Here is a 15,270-nt window from a genome sequence, read left to right on the forward strand (position 1 = left end):
CCTACTGTACCCCCCCCCAGGTTTATACCTTTATTAAATTTGTCTGCTAGTGTGAAAGTCTATCAGCTAAGTTTTTTTTCCTGCAAAAGCTTCTGCAGTACTCAAGAATGCTTGGCCAAAGTTTTTAAAAAAAGGGTTTGTGGCACATACCAGCATCCAGTGCCTACCTAGCCAGCAGGAAGAGTGTAGGGGACAACACAAAGCATAGTGCACTTTCCAGATGGCAACACAATGAGCACAAATAAAATGACTAGCCCTCTGCAAAAGCAGAACTGTGTCACAATAAGATGACCTGGGAAAGATCTGACCAACTACATTCACACCAGTTAACCTAGATAATCCTCTCCAGGAGGATTTTTACCATCACAAAGACAGAAGAGACATATATACACGTGTAGTAAATGACCACACCAGGGGGGGAGAAGTTTCACAGCGCAAGAAATAAACCTGACTGAATACATTCAACTTTCTCCCAGAAGTCTTGCCATAGCATAAAACTAGAAAAAAAATTTAAAGGACCAAAAAGGTCCTTAATGGTATGTTTTAAGATTGAGCCAACAATGTGGCAGAACATGCAACTTTACAGGTAAATTTGGGGCTGTAGGAAGGATGTCTCCATGGAAAGCTTCATGCTGGTATGACACCAGCATCATTTGTCCTTGGTTTGCCCTGATACAATAATGGAACTTCAAGACTAGACAAGGCAGGGGGGTCTCCCCCCCACACACACCCCACCTTACTGGAGTCAAAACCTTCGCAACTTGGCAGGCAAAGTTTACATTTCTGCCATGCCCTGATCCCAAAATTAAACCACCCCAAACCACATTAGTAGTGTCGTGAGCAGAAACTTTTCTGGTCACCCATGCATGAGGTTAAACATCTGCTTACAAAAGCTCAGAAGAGGCTTTTATGCAAAATGAGTTTAAGGTACCAAACAAGTTTGGTGACATTTCACTGAGGCTCAACACAAAGCAGAAATGCCACTACCTTACAATTCTTGAGTAATCTCAAGAAAATAGAATTAAATGATCTGTGTTGAGTAGTCCCATAAGACTTACTGACATACTGTGATCCTAGCTTTGTGCTGCATGAAGTTCACAAAAATGCAAGTTTCTTAAATTCTTTTTTTAAACTCCACCAAGTCAAACCTTGTATTTGACTGGATTCAGTGTCACTCAGAAGACCAGATGAAGCCCCTACAACTAACTACAAAGTAATTCCTTTGGGGGGGCTTCAAATATTGATCAAAAGGCTCTCCATTTTGCCAACATTAATTTCTTTACATCCCCTTTTGCAATGAAGCAAGTTATCAGGAAGATATGAAGCCAGCTTGAGCTGAAATGGAGGCCATTCTGAGTACAAGTCAGTTTTAGAAGTATAAGCAAAACATGTTACTTTAATTCAGCTAGAGTCAAGTTTACAAAAAAAAAAATTTCAGCAATCCAAACTAAATGCTGTTGTGTATACACACCCCTTCCATTACAACACGTTACTTAGGACAACCCAGATGTCCCATTAACCTCATCTTTGAGTCCTGACTTTTGTTGCAATGTTGACCGACAACTGCTCCAGCTGCTGTACAACATTGGGGAACCATGCTGCCACAAAGCACCCATATTAGTTATTGCTGCGGTCTGTGTTTTTGCATGATGGTTTTGTGAACAGAACAGAATTATTTTGCAAGCAAAGTAGTGAGTGTTCCAGTGGTGCTGAAAAAAGCAGAAGACAATAGATCTTGAAATGAAAGTGAAAATAGTGCAACATGAACACACCATTCTGTATTAGTGCTTTTTTTTTAAAATATGATTGAAATTTGTGGAAAAATATGACAAAGCCTCATTATACAATGTGGCATTCAACCATACTAATTGATTATACAAGTGGATTTTTGACTTGACAAAAATTACAACAGGGTTGTTTGAACAGAACCCTGTTGTAAGCTGAGGACCACATGCCTGTACAAAAACTGAACTGAATATCCAGGACCTCATGCATAAAGCATAAAAGCTTTTCAAATGCACTCAACTTGTCAGAACAGTTGAACTTTGCCTTTAAATGAACTGTTGGTATAACTAGTCCCATGTAGTAAAAATCAGATTTCAGTATTCATGTGTGAGAAAATACCTGTCAAATGACTCCAACTAGACCAATTGTAACTGAAGTCAAAGCAGTTAATTTTGTATGCAAATTAAGTAGATATGAGAATTATGCTACTTAAAATTCTCCCACATTTTATTAAGCTGGGGGAGAAGTACATTTAACAGTCTAGAATGGATGTTAGCCATCTGATCATTGAGATAGTGGTGGAAAAATTCATAGCTGCTTGTAAATGGGAATCTAGTCAGTCAATTTACAGGTTAGTCTGCAAAGTTTCTCAGCTGTCACTGAAGTTGGAGCCATAAGACTGCCAATATTGAAAGTATTGTTATCTGAGCAGGCATTCATGAAGGAGAACTTCTACATAGCTTATCAAATGCTGCCCACATATCTATAACAATTGCACTTCAGGCTACTGAGGACAGGAATATGGTTTCTGATGTATTACTGGGTCAAAACCCACATCTAGTATCTTTAGAACAAGTAAACTGAAAACAGAAATCAACTCAAGCAAGACCCATTTCTAGTCAGGTAAGTCCTAGTTGCCATCTTCCATGGCCAGACACAAAAACTGGTTCCTAGCAAATCTGTACAAGCAGCAAGATAGGGGAAACACTAGCTTTTGGCAGGGCAAAACTAGGGAAGAGTACATGTTTGAGCACTCCCTAAAAGAGGCATGGGGAGGAAGAAACCCATTGTTGAACAGAAAGATACTTACTCTGCATTGAAGCCATTGACATGAAGGATCCGCATTTGTTTGACTATAGTGCTTTTCCCCGACTCGCCAGCCCCTGGAAAACATGACAAGGAAAGAATCTATTATTTGCTTGATCACAAATTCTATGAAGATTTCAGATAATTTCCCCCCCATTTGAGTCTTTCAGGGTGGGGTGAACTTACAAAACAAATTCCAGCCCTGTTCAAGTTTCACCCTCATTGAAAGTTAACACCAGATGCAATTGCAATTGAAAGGCAAACCTAAAGCAAAGGTTCTGGACATTGACACAAGGAGCTCAAGGTGATGTATCCAACACTTTCTACAATATTATTCACCCATTTTCTTTGTAGCATAAATATTTGGATATTAAATAACTGGTAACATTGTATATATTTAAAGGATAAACTTTGGCATCACTAACCATTAGACTGGTTGATCATTAAAAACATGTTTGAGGCCACATTTAATGCACATACATACACAGCTATATACAGTCATTCATTCACTTCTGTGAACTACATATCCAATGTAGGAAGGGCAGCGATGGTCCAGTGTCCCCTAAACACAAGGTGCATCCTGGTCAGGATGTGCAGTCATTTGTATGTATTCAGTAAACAGAAGGATTAGGATTAAAATGACCTAACTTTGTGAAAATCAGACCACAAGTTATGCACAACTGAACTGAGCCCCATGTGTTCTGGAATGTCCAATAGCAGGAAAGATAGTAAATTCAGCATCAAGAATGTAAGTTTCCTATGAAGGGGGGGGGGGGGAAATCCTTGGGATGTCCCATTTAGTCATTAGCATACTTCCCAGCCATTTCATATATTGTTTCACTGTCCTGTGAAATATTGTATGTGTGTACACAGACAATCCTCAAATTATGATCAGGGTGAACACATCCAACCATGGAATGGCCACACAGCAGCATGTTTCATGGTAGACCATAAGCTTGACAGCTGAGCTTAAATACAACAAGGAGCTTGAAAATATTCAGTGCCCTTGAATGGATTACATCCATTCTTTACTCATTACATATGCATTTTTACATTTATTCATTTAGCAGATGCCTTTCTCCAGAAAGACATGCATCTCATGGAAAATCAATTTGTGCATTACATTAGGAACAATAATATAAGCTTCAAGTTCAACAGCTTGACTCAAATCCTTAAGTGGAAAGGATATGGCTTCCAATTTCCTGGACTACCTGCATCAAGGAGACATTTGTCCTCTGAGATTGTATTCTCGGGAAAAACAAGGGATGTAAATTGGTCAATTAGCTTCCATTTACAGCAAGATTTCACCCTTTTAAAAAAAAAAAAAAAAAAAAAAAAAAAAAAAAAAAAAAGTCTACCTGTGCATCCCCAGCTCATGTGCACTAGCACAGAGGTGCTCTTGGCTGCCAGACTGACTGAACAGGCAGTACAGCTGCCCACACCTTCAACATGTCAATTTGCCCCATTTCTGTAATGCATTTGGCTACAAACATGCCATTGCCGCAAACCAATGAGAACTTTCCCTACATCACAACTCTTACACAGTAAATTAAGCACTTTTTGCACCAACTGTAAGTGCTTTCAGAGCATGTGTTTTAAGCATTTTTAATTAGCCAGTGGAGTTCTATGAGGTTCTCGTCATGTAAGAAGTTGTGATGGGTATGCGTATGCATATATTAAAAGGAGAAAGTCAATCTTATAGCCCATTTTCTACATGGGCCACAAATCCATCATTAAGTTTTCCAAAGATCAAAAATACAACCACAGCTGCAAGTGACAAACATGTTACCTGTAAAAGACCAACCTCCAGAGAAGAGTAATGTCAATTTCATCTTTAACTACAACTAAAGTCCTTCAACATTTTGCTCAACTTAATGTTAGACATTAGAAAGTTAGGTGCATCACTTTGAACCTTTGGTAAGTTCAGCTGCAAAGCAAAGATCTTAATACCATTAGTTTCAATGGTAAAGAACTGAATTGGCAGCCATTTATGTGTTTTTATAACAAAAAAGCAGATGGTCAAGACAGGTTCCCTTACACTAATACCACATGGTTCTGCTTGTCTTCAGTCTTACTGTAGTTATATACAGTACACAATGCTCAAACCTCAATGTTTGAGTTTAACCTTTAATTCAAACCTGCAAAACAAATTAAGCTTATGAAAATGCCCATAAACTTACTCACTGTAAAAGCTGATATTTAGCCCAAAATTACTAGTGTCACAACAGGTGCTGGAGGTGCTCAGTCTAGAGCTCACATGTTTTCCACGTTCCATCCAAAAATGTGTTTCAGGTGAAACTGTGCATGGTTCTCGGTGTGTTACATTGCACTGAACTCCCTCCAAGCACCACTGCAGTGTGATTTTAAAAAAAAAAAAAAAAAAAGCCACAGTCACCTTGGATAAAGATTAAATACTAGTAAGCAATCATTGTATGTGGCTTTGGAGAAAAGTGCCTGCTAAATGCCAAAATCTTATGTTGCTCAGCTGTTTAAAAACTTGAATGCAAAGAGATGCCTTGTAAATCAAAGCAAGGGTATTAAAACAAACCTCATAAAGTCATTCTTTAACTCAAATAGGTATATTGTGATGGTGACTGACGTTAGAGCTCCATTTTGTTTAATGTTGGGTTTTCACTTTTTTTTTAAAAAATGTTGTGGCCTCTGATGTCACTAGAAGGTCTTGTCCCAAAAGATCTAGTCAAGGCTGCACTGACATCTTACCAGCTCCCCCAAGAAATCCAGGCCTTTGTTCAAGGCGACTTACAATATTAAGTTAGCTTTACATTTTACCCAGATAACAGTATTCTTACTCATTTCAGGGCAAGTACCTTGCTCACAGGTCCTGGAATAGGACTAGAGTTGAACCAGTGACTTTCACATTATACCCACTGTACCACTTTCTATACCTTTGTAAGCCAGTAAAAAACTAAGTTACTATGGTAATTCATTCAATTCCCTAATACTGCATTAAGTACAGGGCACCACTGATTCTCAACTGTTGGCAAGAGGTTCAGGACCATTATTACTGTAGTCATTGAAGGCAACTTCACTGTTCCTCTGAATTGGACCAGCTGCCCTCTAGATGTCCATTCCAGAAAGGTGAGCACTCACATCAAATAAGGTCTTCATTTTTTTTTTTTTTTTTTTTTTAAATATAAAAATAAAGCAGATGCTTTTGTCCAAAGTGACTTCCAATGAAGTTGCTGTAGTGTCAGCTCACACCCCTTATTTACCAAGGTGACTTACACTGCTAGACACACACACTTCGCTCATCCCTACATCAGTGAAACACTCGCTACAGGTAAACCTGAACATGTCTCTGGACTGTGGGAGGAAACCAGAGCACCTGGAAACCCCACACAAACATTGGGAGAATGAACTCCACACAGACTGAGCAGGGATTGAACCCATGCCCTCACACCACCCAGGTGATGCAAGACAGCAGTGCTACTCACTGTGCCACCATACCCCCGTGTCCAGCTCTGTCTTTGAGATCCCCACACACACAACCATATTAATTGGTCTTATTCAACAGCAGACAGAACATCCCATGTGAGTGTAAAATTAAGTCTCAAAAAAGTGGCACCTGTGATGCAACTAAGAGCATCCACATAATGTCCATAAGGGGGGGAGGGAGAGAGGAAAACACACACACACACACACACACACACACACACACACACGGTTTGGCTAGGACCTGCTCTTTAAGTCCTGCTTGAGGCCTTGTGATTGACTGGCATGCCATCCTAGGTGTTGCCCCCTCCAGCCTTGCACCCTGCATTGCTGGGTTAGGCTCCGGTTTGCTGCGACCCCACTTGGGACAAGCAGTTTCAGACTGTACAGTAAACTAGCAGACCAGGGTTGACAAGATCTGGGGAATGACTTGATGACATTCTGGATATTTTCATGCAAGAGTCCTGCAATATGCCTCCTGCAACAGACTTGCAAAGGGCAAAACAGCCCCCGTAATATGACCCACTGCCCCCCCCCAAACTTCACCCAGCTAGCTTTCACTTTGCATCTAGCACACTTGTTACAGTTTGTATAAAATGGCAGAGGAGTGCTGTGCTTTCTGTTTTAGTCCCTGCAGCTGTGTTTCCCCAAAAAAGCTTCAGCACACAAAACAATGGACAGGGAAGAAAGGCAAAGGGGGAGGGGAAAAAAGGTAAAGACAGGACATGGACAAAAGTCAGCTAAGTCCTTTGTAACTGACACACATACATTCAAGAGGCCCAAAAAAAATTTCATTAAACATTCAAGATGAATCTCATTTAAGAGTTTTGCAGTAGCCAGTCTGCTCTTTCAAAGGTAAAGCTGTAATACTAAATGCATCTGTCAGGAGAGGCAGCAGACACTTTACAGTCACACCAAGCTGTCAGTGAATGGACCATTTAAATCCTTGTTTCTTCACTGTTCACTTTAACCATGTAAAAGTGATATGGCATCAGATTTACTTTTATGGCAATAAAAGAAACTGCTACAGTGGCAAAATCAGCCATCAGCAATAAAGGCACTTGCTGTCACGTGTGCAAAGTGTGGCTGCAATGTACATGAACCATGTGCAAATAAGCATCATCCTTGCAGCCCTCTAATCATACAGACCACGTCTGAAGTCTGCCGTCATAGGCAGACTCGGGTGCGAGAAGAGACTAGAATGACTTTGAACAAGGCATAACTGCTGGTGTGCACATTTGCAGGCAGTTCAGTAACAGGCCTCAGAACACCAAAATGATCTTAAATTAAATTTAAAAAGCAGCAGCAGCATTCAAGATGATGTCACCCTGAAGAGAAGAAAAAAAGGGTCACAGGGCACAGATGACAGGAAGCCCAGTCTACAACTGTGTTGCTTTGGACAGGGTGACCGAAGACACGTGACAGTGTGTGCAGACCCCAGACTGGGTTGTGAGCACCCTGCCTGGACAAAAAGTGGTCTGAAGAACTTTTAGAGATTAGAAACCACAGCATTGCAGGAGTCAATTCCTGACAGTGTTTCAGCCAAAGAAACATCAGCAATGGACAGTGTGACAATATTGCACAAGTTATCATCTGCTATATTGTTCAACCAATGCTCCAAGCCAACCGCCTAGGGCTGGTCAGTAGCACAAGTCATCTTGCACTCAAAGGACCCAGAGTCACACCTGCATTCCTGCTGCTGTACCCTTGAGCAAGGTACCCACCCAGCTGTAGAGTGGTTTACCTAAGTTTTCAGAAAAGCATCAGCTAGAGGAACATTAATCTTCAAGGGTCCTACATCACCTTAACTACAACAGTGTGGGACTACCAGTTAATGTCCCACAATCCTCCCTGCATTCTCAAAGGTCTCCACCTCTAACAAATACTGAAGGAGCTCCTTGAATAAAACCAGTCCCAGTCTCCCTGAGAACAGTTCCAGACCCTTGAATTCATGCCACATTGCATTTATGTGGTCCTGGCCACAAACAATAGCTCATAGCCCAGCAGCCTACTGGGTTACACAGTGCTTGCATTTCCATTTTTCCTCCTACAAGTACTTACTGCATTGTAAATGTTACCAAATTACATATTCAGAACCATCAACTACACAGTAAATACAGTTATCATTAGCAAAACCATTTAAGATAACCAGATTGCTCCACTATGGCTTTCACACACACACAGACAGCTCCCTGTTGTCACAAACCAGCATGAAAACAAAAAACCAGACGAGCAGATTACAATATTAGCGTCAAAACAGAAATACAGACTGTGTGAGAAAGCACCTTAAATATTACCGCATAACCTTGCGGTTGGTTCAAGGTATTACAAGCTAAGGTCACACCTGTCTGTGGGACAATCCATATAATAAAGCTTTTACGCATAGGCTTGACAACGAGTTACAAGACTAACAGAATCTAGGTAAAATCAGAACCCTATGATGCTATATTATTCCAAGGTAACAGGTAAAGCACATACTTTAACAATTTATCAATAGCCAATGATTTTGATTGCTTGTACAGTACAAAAGGTGCTTAAGCATTAACCGACCTCAAAAGCACAACTAGAAGCTTTTTCTTCCCTACAAAACTGGTCCTTTCAGGGTTTATCACATGATAAAGATGTACAGACAAGTTTTCCCTTTTCTCCCATCATTGCTTCAGTCAGCATGATCTTCTATATGATGCTTAAACTGTAGTCAGGCAGACATCCTGTAACTAGAAAGTAAGATGCCAGCATCAAGAAGGATTTATTAAAAATTCAATTACTTGTGCTGAGCACTAAGAGAACATTTAATTCATTGCATTGGGGAGAGGAAAAAAGCATACCATGAAGGCAACAATCCTAAGTTTGATATGAAAAGGTGAACTGATGTCACTGTTTCCTTCAAGGAAAACTACTGCTTTCAGAGAAGAATTTGTTTTAAATTGCACTGATTGCCCCCCCCCTTCCCACTGTTACAGATAGTAACAGTAAAGACAGGTGCAACTCCAGTGTTGAAGTTAATAGGCAGAAATTTATAACCCAACAACCATTAAACTTGTTCAATTTAACTGTAAAAGTAGTTCAGGGAAGATAAAAAAAAAAGTTTCATGCTGCAACCCTTCCCCATTTAAGAGTTTTTGGTACATTACAAACTGCATTTTTATGCTTTTCAAACTTTTTACAGGACTGGCCAACCCTCAAAACAAAGATTTCAGATTTAAAATGCTTCCAAGAGGCAGGAGCTCAGCAAGCCGACAATACAGAGCTACATACAGCTCATTAAACATGAACCCCAAGTCAGTGCTTTATTTTAGATATGCATATATGTTCAAAGTCACAATACTAAAAAGTATTAACAGGTATGAGAATTTTGTCAAAGTATCTATAGCGAGACAGTGTTTCCAGCTTTAAGCTAACAATTTTTCTAAGAAAAAAAAATCAAAAAACACTTCAGACAGAAGTACTCTCTAAATCCAACATAAAGCCTAGTGCTTCAATAGAAGCTCAGCATCATTTTTCCAATCTTGAACAGGGACTCCTTCCAGCAAACACTGCAGGCCTGAACTTCCCAATGCAGAGTACACTTCTAATAACATTATTACCAACACAGTGAGTAGAGCTGTCTCACAGCACCTGGATGCTGAGTGAGTACATGGGTTCAACCCCCACTCAGTCTGTGTGGCGTTCACATGTTCTCCCCATATGTGTGGGTTTCCTCCAGGTGCTCTGGTTTCCTCCCACAGTCCAAAGACATGTGGTTCAGGTTCCCCCCCATAGTGTGGGAGTGAGAGTGTGTTCCACCGGTGTATGGTGGAGTGACCCAGTGTAAGCAATGTATCTAGCAGTATAAATCACCGCGGTGAATAAGGTGTGTGGGCTCATAACACCACATAGTATCCACCGGAAGTTTGGACAAAAGCATCTGCTAAATAAATAAAAACTACCCACATCGGGCCTGGGAGGAGTGCAAGTTTTTAGGGTCCTTTCCACATTTATAAAAAAACCCCCAAATCAAGTCACTTGCCATTGCTAATTATTTAATACAGCCCTACAGGAACAGCTTCCTTAACCAATTAAGATCACATAGCGGAACAAAACACTTAAGCTTTACAGCGATACGTTACAACTCCCCACACGACACGAGGATGACAAAGGATTTAACGAAGACAGGAGCCTACTGTCTGGCCCCCTTATAGAAAGTATTTATAGTGCCTTCGCTGCTTTAAATTTATCCAAGTGGGTGACTGGATGATTGTGCATTTTCCTAAACTGACCACCACTTCCTCTTAGACTCAAAACCGTCACCATAAACACACTTGCGATGCCAAAACGCTCAGGTCACTCAAATTCACCTCCATAGTACGAAACACGCCAGCAATAAACGACAACTCCAACACACACGTCTGGCGCACGTCCACGAGAATAAAAACAAAATTTAGTGACCTGACACAGTGTAACCCTACAAATCACACACAGACGGGCAGGAAAAAACCTTTTATCTGAAAACAAAAAGATTACCTAATGACACAAATGTAACCTACATGATGATACGCGGAATGACAAATATACCGGGAATGCGGCTTCAGGGCCTGCACAACCAGCACCCCCCACACACACACACACACACACACACACACGAAGTAGTAACGAAGCAGGTGAACAGGGCTTCCTCTCCTCCTCCTCCCTCCCGGGTAATTACACACATGATGATCTCGCAGGCTGCTAGTTCGCCCGGTTCGGGCTCACCGATCTCCCCTCCGGTGTCTCTCTCTCTCTCTCTCTCCCTCCTCCCCACCCTGACCCTCCCCCGTCTGTGTGTGGGTCTGACCCCGCGCCGCGGTCCGGGCAGCGTACCGAGCAACAGCAGCCGGTGTGTGGCCCGGTAGATCTGCTTGTCCTTCTGCAGCTGCTTCTCGATCTTCTTGTTGGCCTCTCTCTGCGCCTTCTCCTCGTTGCGCTGGTCCTCCGTCTTACTGTTGCCCAAACAGCCCATGTTCCCAGCGGCCGGAGCGACGGCTTCGCCAAACAGATCAATGGAGTGCGCCTAAATCCCCCCGCTGGCCCGCGAATTGAACGCCTGCGCGAAGCTTTGGGACATTTATATCGCTTGTGGCTAATTAAACTAATGGACTCGACAAACAAAAGCACCCGTTGGGGAATATTAGAGCAGTATTTCTCAGAGAGATGAGTGTGGGGAAGGGCGGCAGTGTTGATGACGACACCCGGGCCGCCCTCTCGCTTCTTTTAATTCCTCGCTTATTTTTATTATACACCATCAACGCGCGTATTCTACATGCGTTTCGTATCTGCGGTCGATTTTTTTTTTTTTCCTTTCTTTCTCCCCCCCCACCCGCTAAAATGGCACACAAATTTATGTCAAGGTTCCCACGACGCCGCGCCGAAGAGCCGAAATCCAACCCGATTTTATCAAATTTGTCGTAGAGAATCCATTAGTTACACAAAACACGAATTTCGCCGATGAATCGCGTTCGGGGGAAAAAACGGGCCCCGCACACGGTGTATTTTTAGGGTTTTCTTTCCAATCCGCCTCCCAACCGCTCGGATACAGAGGCAGAGAGGGACCGACAGAGGAAAAAAAAAAAAAAAAAAGGGGTGAAAAATGATAAATAAATATCTCCACTAAATTGACGGAATGTGGACCATTTTGACCGCTTCTCGGTTCATACGAATGCTACTAAAATCCGTTAAGAGACCCCCGCTGTCCCCACCGAGCCTTTTAGTTGGGTTTTTATTTCCAGAAATGGTGTATTTTTCCTGCTCTTGTGCGCCGATGGTCGCCGCTTAGCTGGGTTCGTCCACCTCCAAAAAAGGCCTTTCTCTGTCTTTTTTCTCTAGCTGCAATTTGTATTTCTCCTCACATGCGAAACCCCCGAAGCGGCGGTAACCGATTTCTTGGGCTCCCTTTTTCCGTCTCCTTTCGATCGGTCCGATTTGATCGAGTTTAGAAAAAGCCGTTGGTATTTTCCAGCTTCTTGCAGGTAGAGCCTGTCAGTCTCAGCTTTGTATTCCTTTTCAATTCGGGTGGCAATAAACATGTGTGCATACACACACACATGAAGAAACCGTGTCCCGTTTGCTTGTCTTTTTTTATTATTATTAAATAACGGATCCCTCTATGACAGCGATTCCTTCATTGATAGGCCGCGTCCGCTTCGTCAGGAACGCGAAAAGACGCTTTTCTGTGGGGTATTATTAGTCTTTTTCCCCTTTCTCCGGGAATGGTACATTGAGACAGATAGCGCTGAAGAGGTGGGGTGGGGCAAACAGCTCTCATTGAACCCTGGGAACGAGCCGCGTCTGGTCACATGACTACCCGGAACGTCAGCGAGCTGCACGTCTGCGGAGGAAAGGCGCCCTCTTCAAAGGAACAGGAACACTGTCCGCGCGAGCGTGTGCGAGCGCGCAAGGCGTCCAGCGTCCACCTGCGCTGTTTATCCGCGCGCGTACAGGCACGGTTTTGCTTCCAACGCTGCTTCTGCCGCCAACAAATGACAGAGCAACTCGGCGTATTTAACGATAAATGCGCTGTGCGTCTTCTAAGTGCTTCCCAACTTTGCGAGAACAGCAGGCTGTACAGCACTGAGTGGATTAAAGCAGCAGGTTTTATTTTTGTACCGGACGACGACTTTCTGTACATCTAGGCACAAAACCCAAGCCGATGAATTATTTCATGATGATGCCGCCTGAATTAAGTGGCTTGCGTGTGATTAACACCAGCTTTTTATTCCTCATTTCGTTTGACATACACCTAGAAGAACTCATTTCAGAAGTTTCAAACTGCTCGTACCCACCCTTTCAGAAGGGATGCAAATATTTACACCATGTTTTTATGCACGTCAGAGAATGCCGGAAATTGTGCTGCTACCTACCTGGTTCTCCAACTACGGCAGATTGTGGCAGTTCTATGGTGGGACAAACCAGCAATGGATTAAATCCAGTTAAAACAACACTGCCTTGCAACTGTACATTTTATTGTCTGTTACCTGTCAAGGCAGTAATGGTAAAGGCTTTTTGGAAACACACACGCTTTCAGAACCGCTCGTCCCATACAGGGTCGCGGGGAACCGGAGCCAACCCAGCAACACAGGGCGTAAGGCCGGAGGGGGAAGGGGACACACCCAGGACGGGACGCCAGTCTGTCACAAGGCACCCCAAGCGGGACTCGAACCCCAGACCCACCGGAGAGCAGGACTGCGGTCCAACCCACTGCGCCACCACACCCCCCTAACACCAACACATTTTATGATATATGCATTCATTCATTATCATATGACTATAATAGTGCATTTGAAATAATCATTTCCCCATCGAGCACATGCAATATATAAACTGTGGGGTTTTGCAAATTAATATCGGTGACGGTGCCACTATATCATTTCTACCATTGCAGAAAAAAAAAAAAAAAACTACGAGCATCAGAAATATTTCTAATACCATGAGCTGTCAAAGCCTCTATTCATGATGTGGCACAGATTTTGTGCGTGATGGAGCTGTGCTTAACAAGCTGTTACTGATGCCAAATACAAAGTGCAAATGACTTTTGGAAACAAATATATCTAATAACAAAATGGTATAGCAGTCCACTGTCAATACAAACAGAGCAAAATCAACAATGCTGCTGCTTGGGGAATCCCTAGGTTTTTTTTTTTTTTTTTTAAATTTATTACCACATTTACAGTGGTCATTTTAAGTTACATTTTTATACTGGCACACAAATAGAATAATATTCTAATTTGCCCACAAAACTTGAAATTGAATCTACTTTGACATTAATTCATACAGATTAATACCCATGTCGTGTTTTATTGCCGCAGTTGAGAAAATTATTTTTGAGTTTTGCCTCATTTAGGAGAAACAGCTGCAGCTGGTTTACTTTGTAAATAGCAAGAATTCAGATAAAAAATGAGTCACATTATTCGTGATGTAGTCACACCTTGTTATACTGTGAACTGAGAGGGTTTTCCTGGAACACAAATTAGAATGAGGAAGAGGAAACTTGTAACTGTAACTTGAAAACCTTACAAAAGACAGAAACTGTGGGACATGTACACAACATACAAAATATACACAAACTGTACTGTATATTCTAGATGTTGCTATAAAGGTTATAGCTACACCATTGTAATTAAGATAATTATGCTTTACAACTCATCTATGAAACTAAGAATGAAATTATTAACCTACAGTTATCAAAATAATCATATTTTCATCTATCCCTAGATGGGAGTCACTAAACAAATCAAAGCCTTTAAATGTTTACCATTGCAGGGTAAAGTAGTGAATAGCTAACATATATTGTCAAAATTCATTGTTAAATTATGGTCACCTTACGTATATTTAAAACAGGCAATATGAAACAAGTAAATTTAGAAGTAAGAAAATCAAGAAAATAAGGAGAAGGCACTGCAAGTTCCAAAAAAAAAGTATATTTATGGTGTTTTTAATAATGCCCAAGCAGCACCTTAGCTGCAGGAATGGGTGGAGGTTCAATCCCAGGTCAGTCTGTGTGGAGTTTACATGTTCTCCCTGTATTTGTGTGGGTTTCCTTTCCCATTTCAAAGACATATGATTCAGGTGAACTGGTGACCCAAAAATTGCCTTTAGTATGAGAATGAGCGAATTGCCTCCCTGAGATAGACTGGTGTCCCATCCGGGGTGCATCCTGACCAGCCTAACACCGTATCCTTCTGGGTTCACATCCAGTCTGCTATGATCCTTGTCTTTGTACCGGTGCTTATGAATAGTCAGCAAGAAAATATTTTGAAAACTGTGTTTAGTCTAATCCATGGAAAGGATATCAAAAATGAATATTTTCACAAATGCTGAAGATGGCTTTCAGACATGGTCTGTTTCAAGGATGAAAGTTAGTTTCAGGGCATTGTTTTCCCCAATGAAATCATCTACCTGTTCATTAAACACTGCTGACGAGTGGAGTTGGAAAAAAAGAATAAGTTTAAGACAGAATTAATTCAATTGAAAATTAATTCAATTTAAAAACTT

The 15,270-nt window shown here is 41.7% G+C and overlaps 1 protein-coding gene across 2 annotated transcripts in view; it reads right to left on the reverse strand.

Moving 5' to 3' along the window:
* The window catches only part of gnas (GNAS complex locus), a 49,694-nt gene that overhangs the window by 22,318 nt on the left and 12,106 nt on the right, over window positions 1-15,270 (reverse strand). Inside the window, exons 1-2 of one of the 2 annotated variants that reach the window (XM_018742319.2) lie at window positions 11,104-12,543; window positions 2,816-2,888 (exon numbers count right to left, since the gene is read on the reverse strand). In XM_018742319.2, the coding sequence (XP_018597835.1) occupies window positions 2,816-2,888; window positions 11,104-11,242 (212 nt within the window). In that variant the 5' untranslated portion in view covers window positions 11,243-12,543. Of the gene's footprint in view, window positions 1-2,815; window positions 2,889-11,103; window positions 12,544-15,270 lie in introns of those variants that run through there. The other variant, XM_029247816.1, reaches the window with a different exon arrangement.

Source organism: Scleropages formosus, chromosome 22 (genome assembly GCF_900964775.1).
Source record: "Scleropages formosus chromosome 22, fSclFor1.1, whole genome shotgun sequence".
In the NCBI taxonomy this organism is placed as follows: Eukaryota; Metazoa; Chordata; class Actinopteri; order Osteoglossiformes; family Osteoglossidae; genus Scleropages; species Scleropages formosus.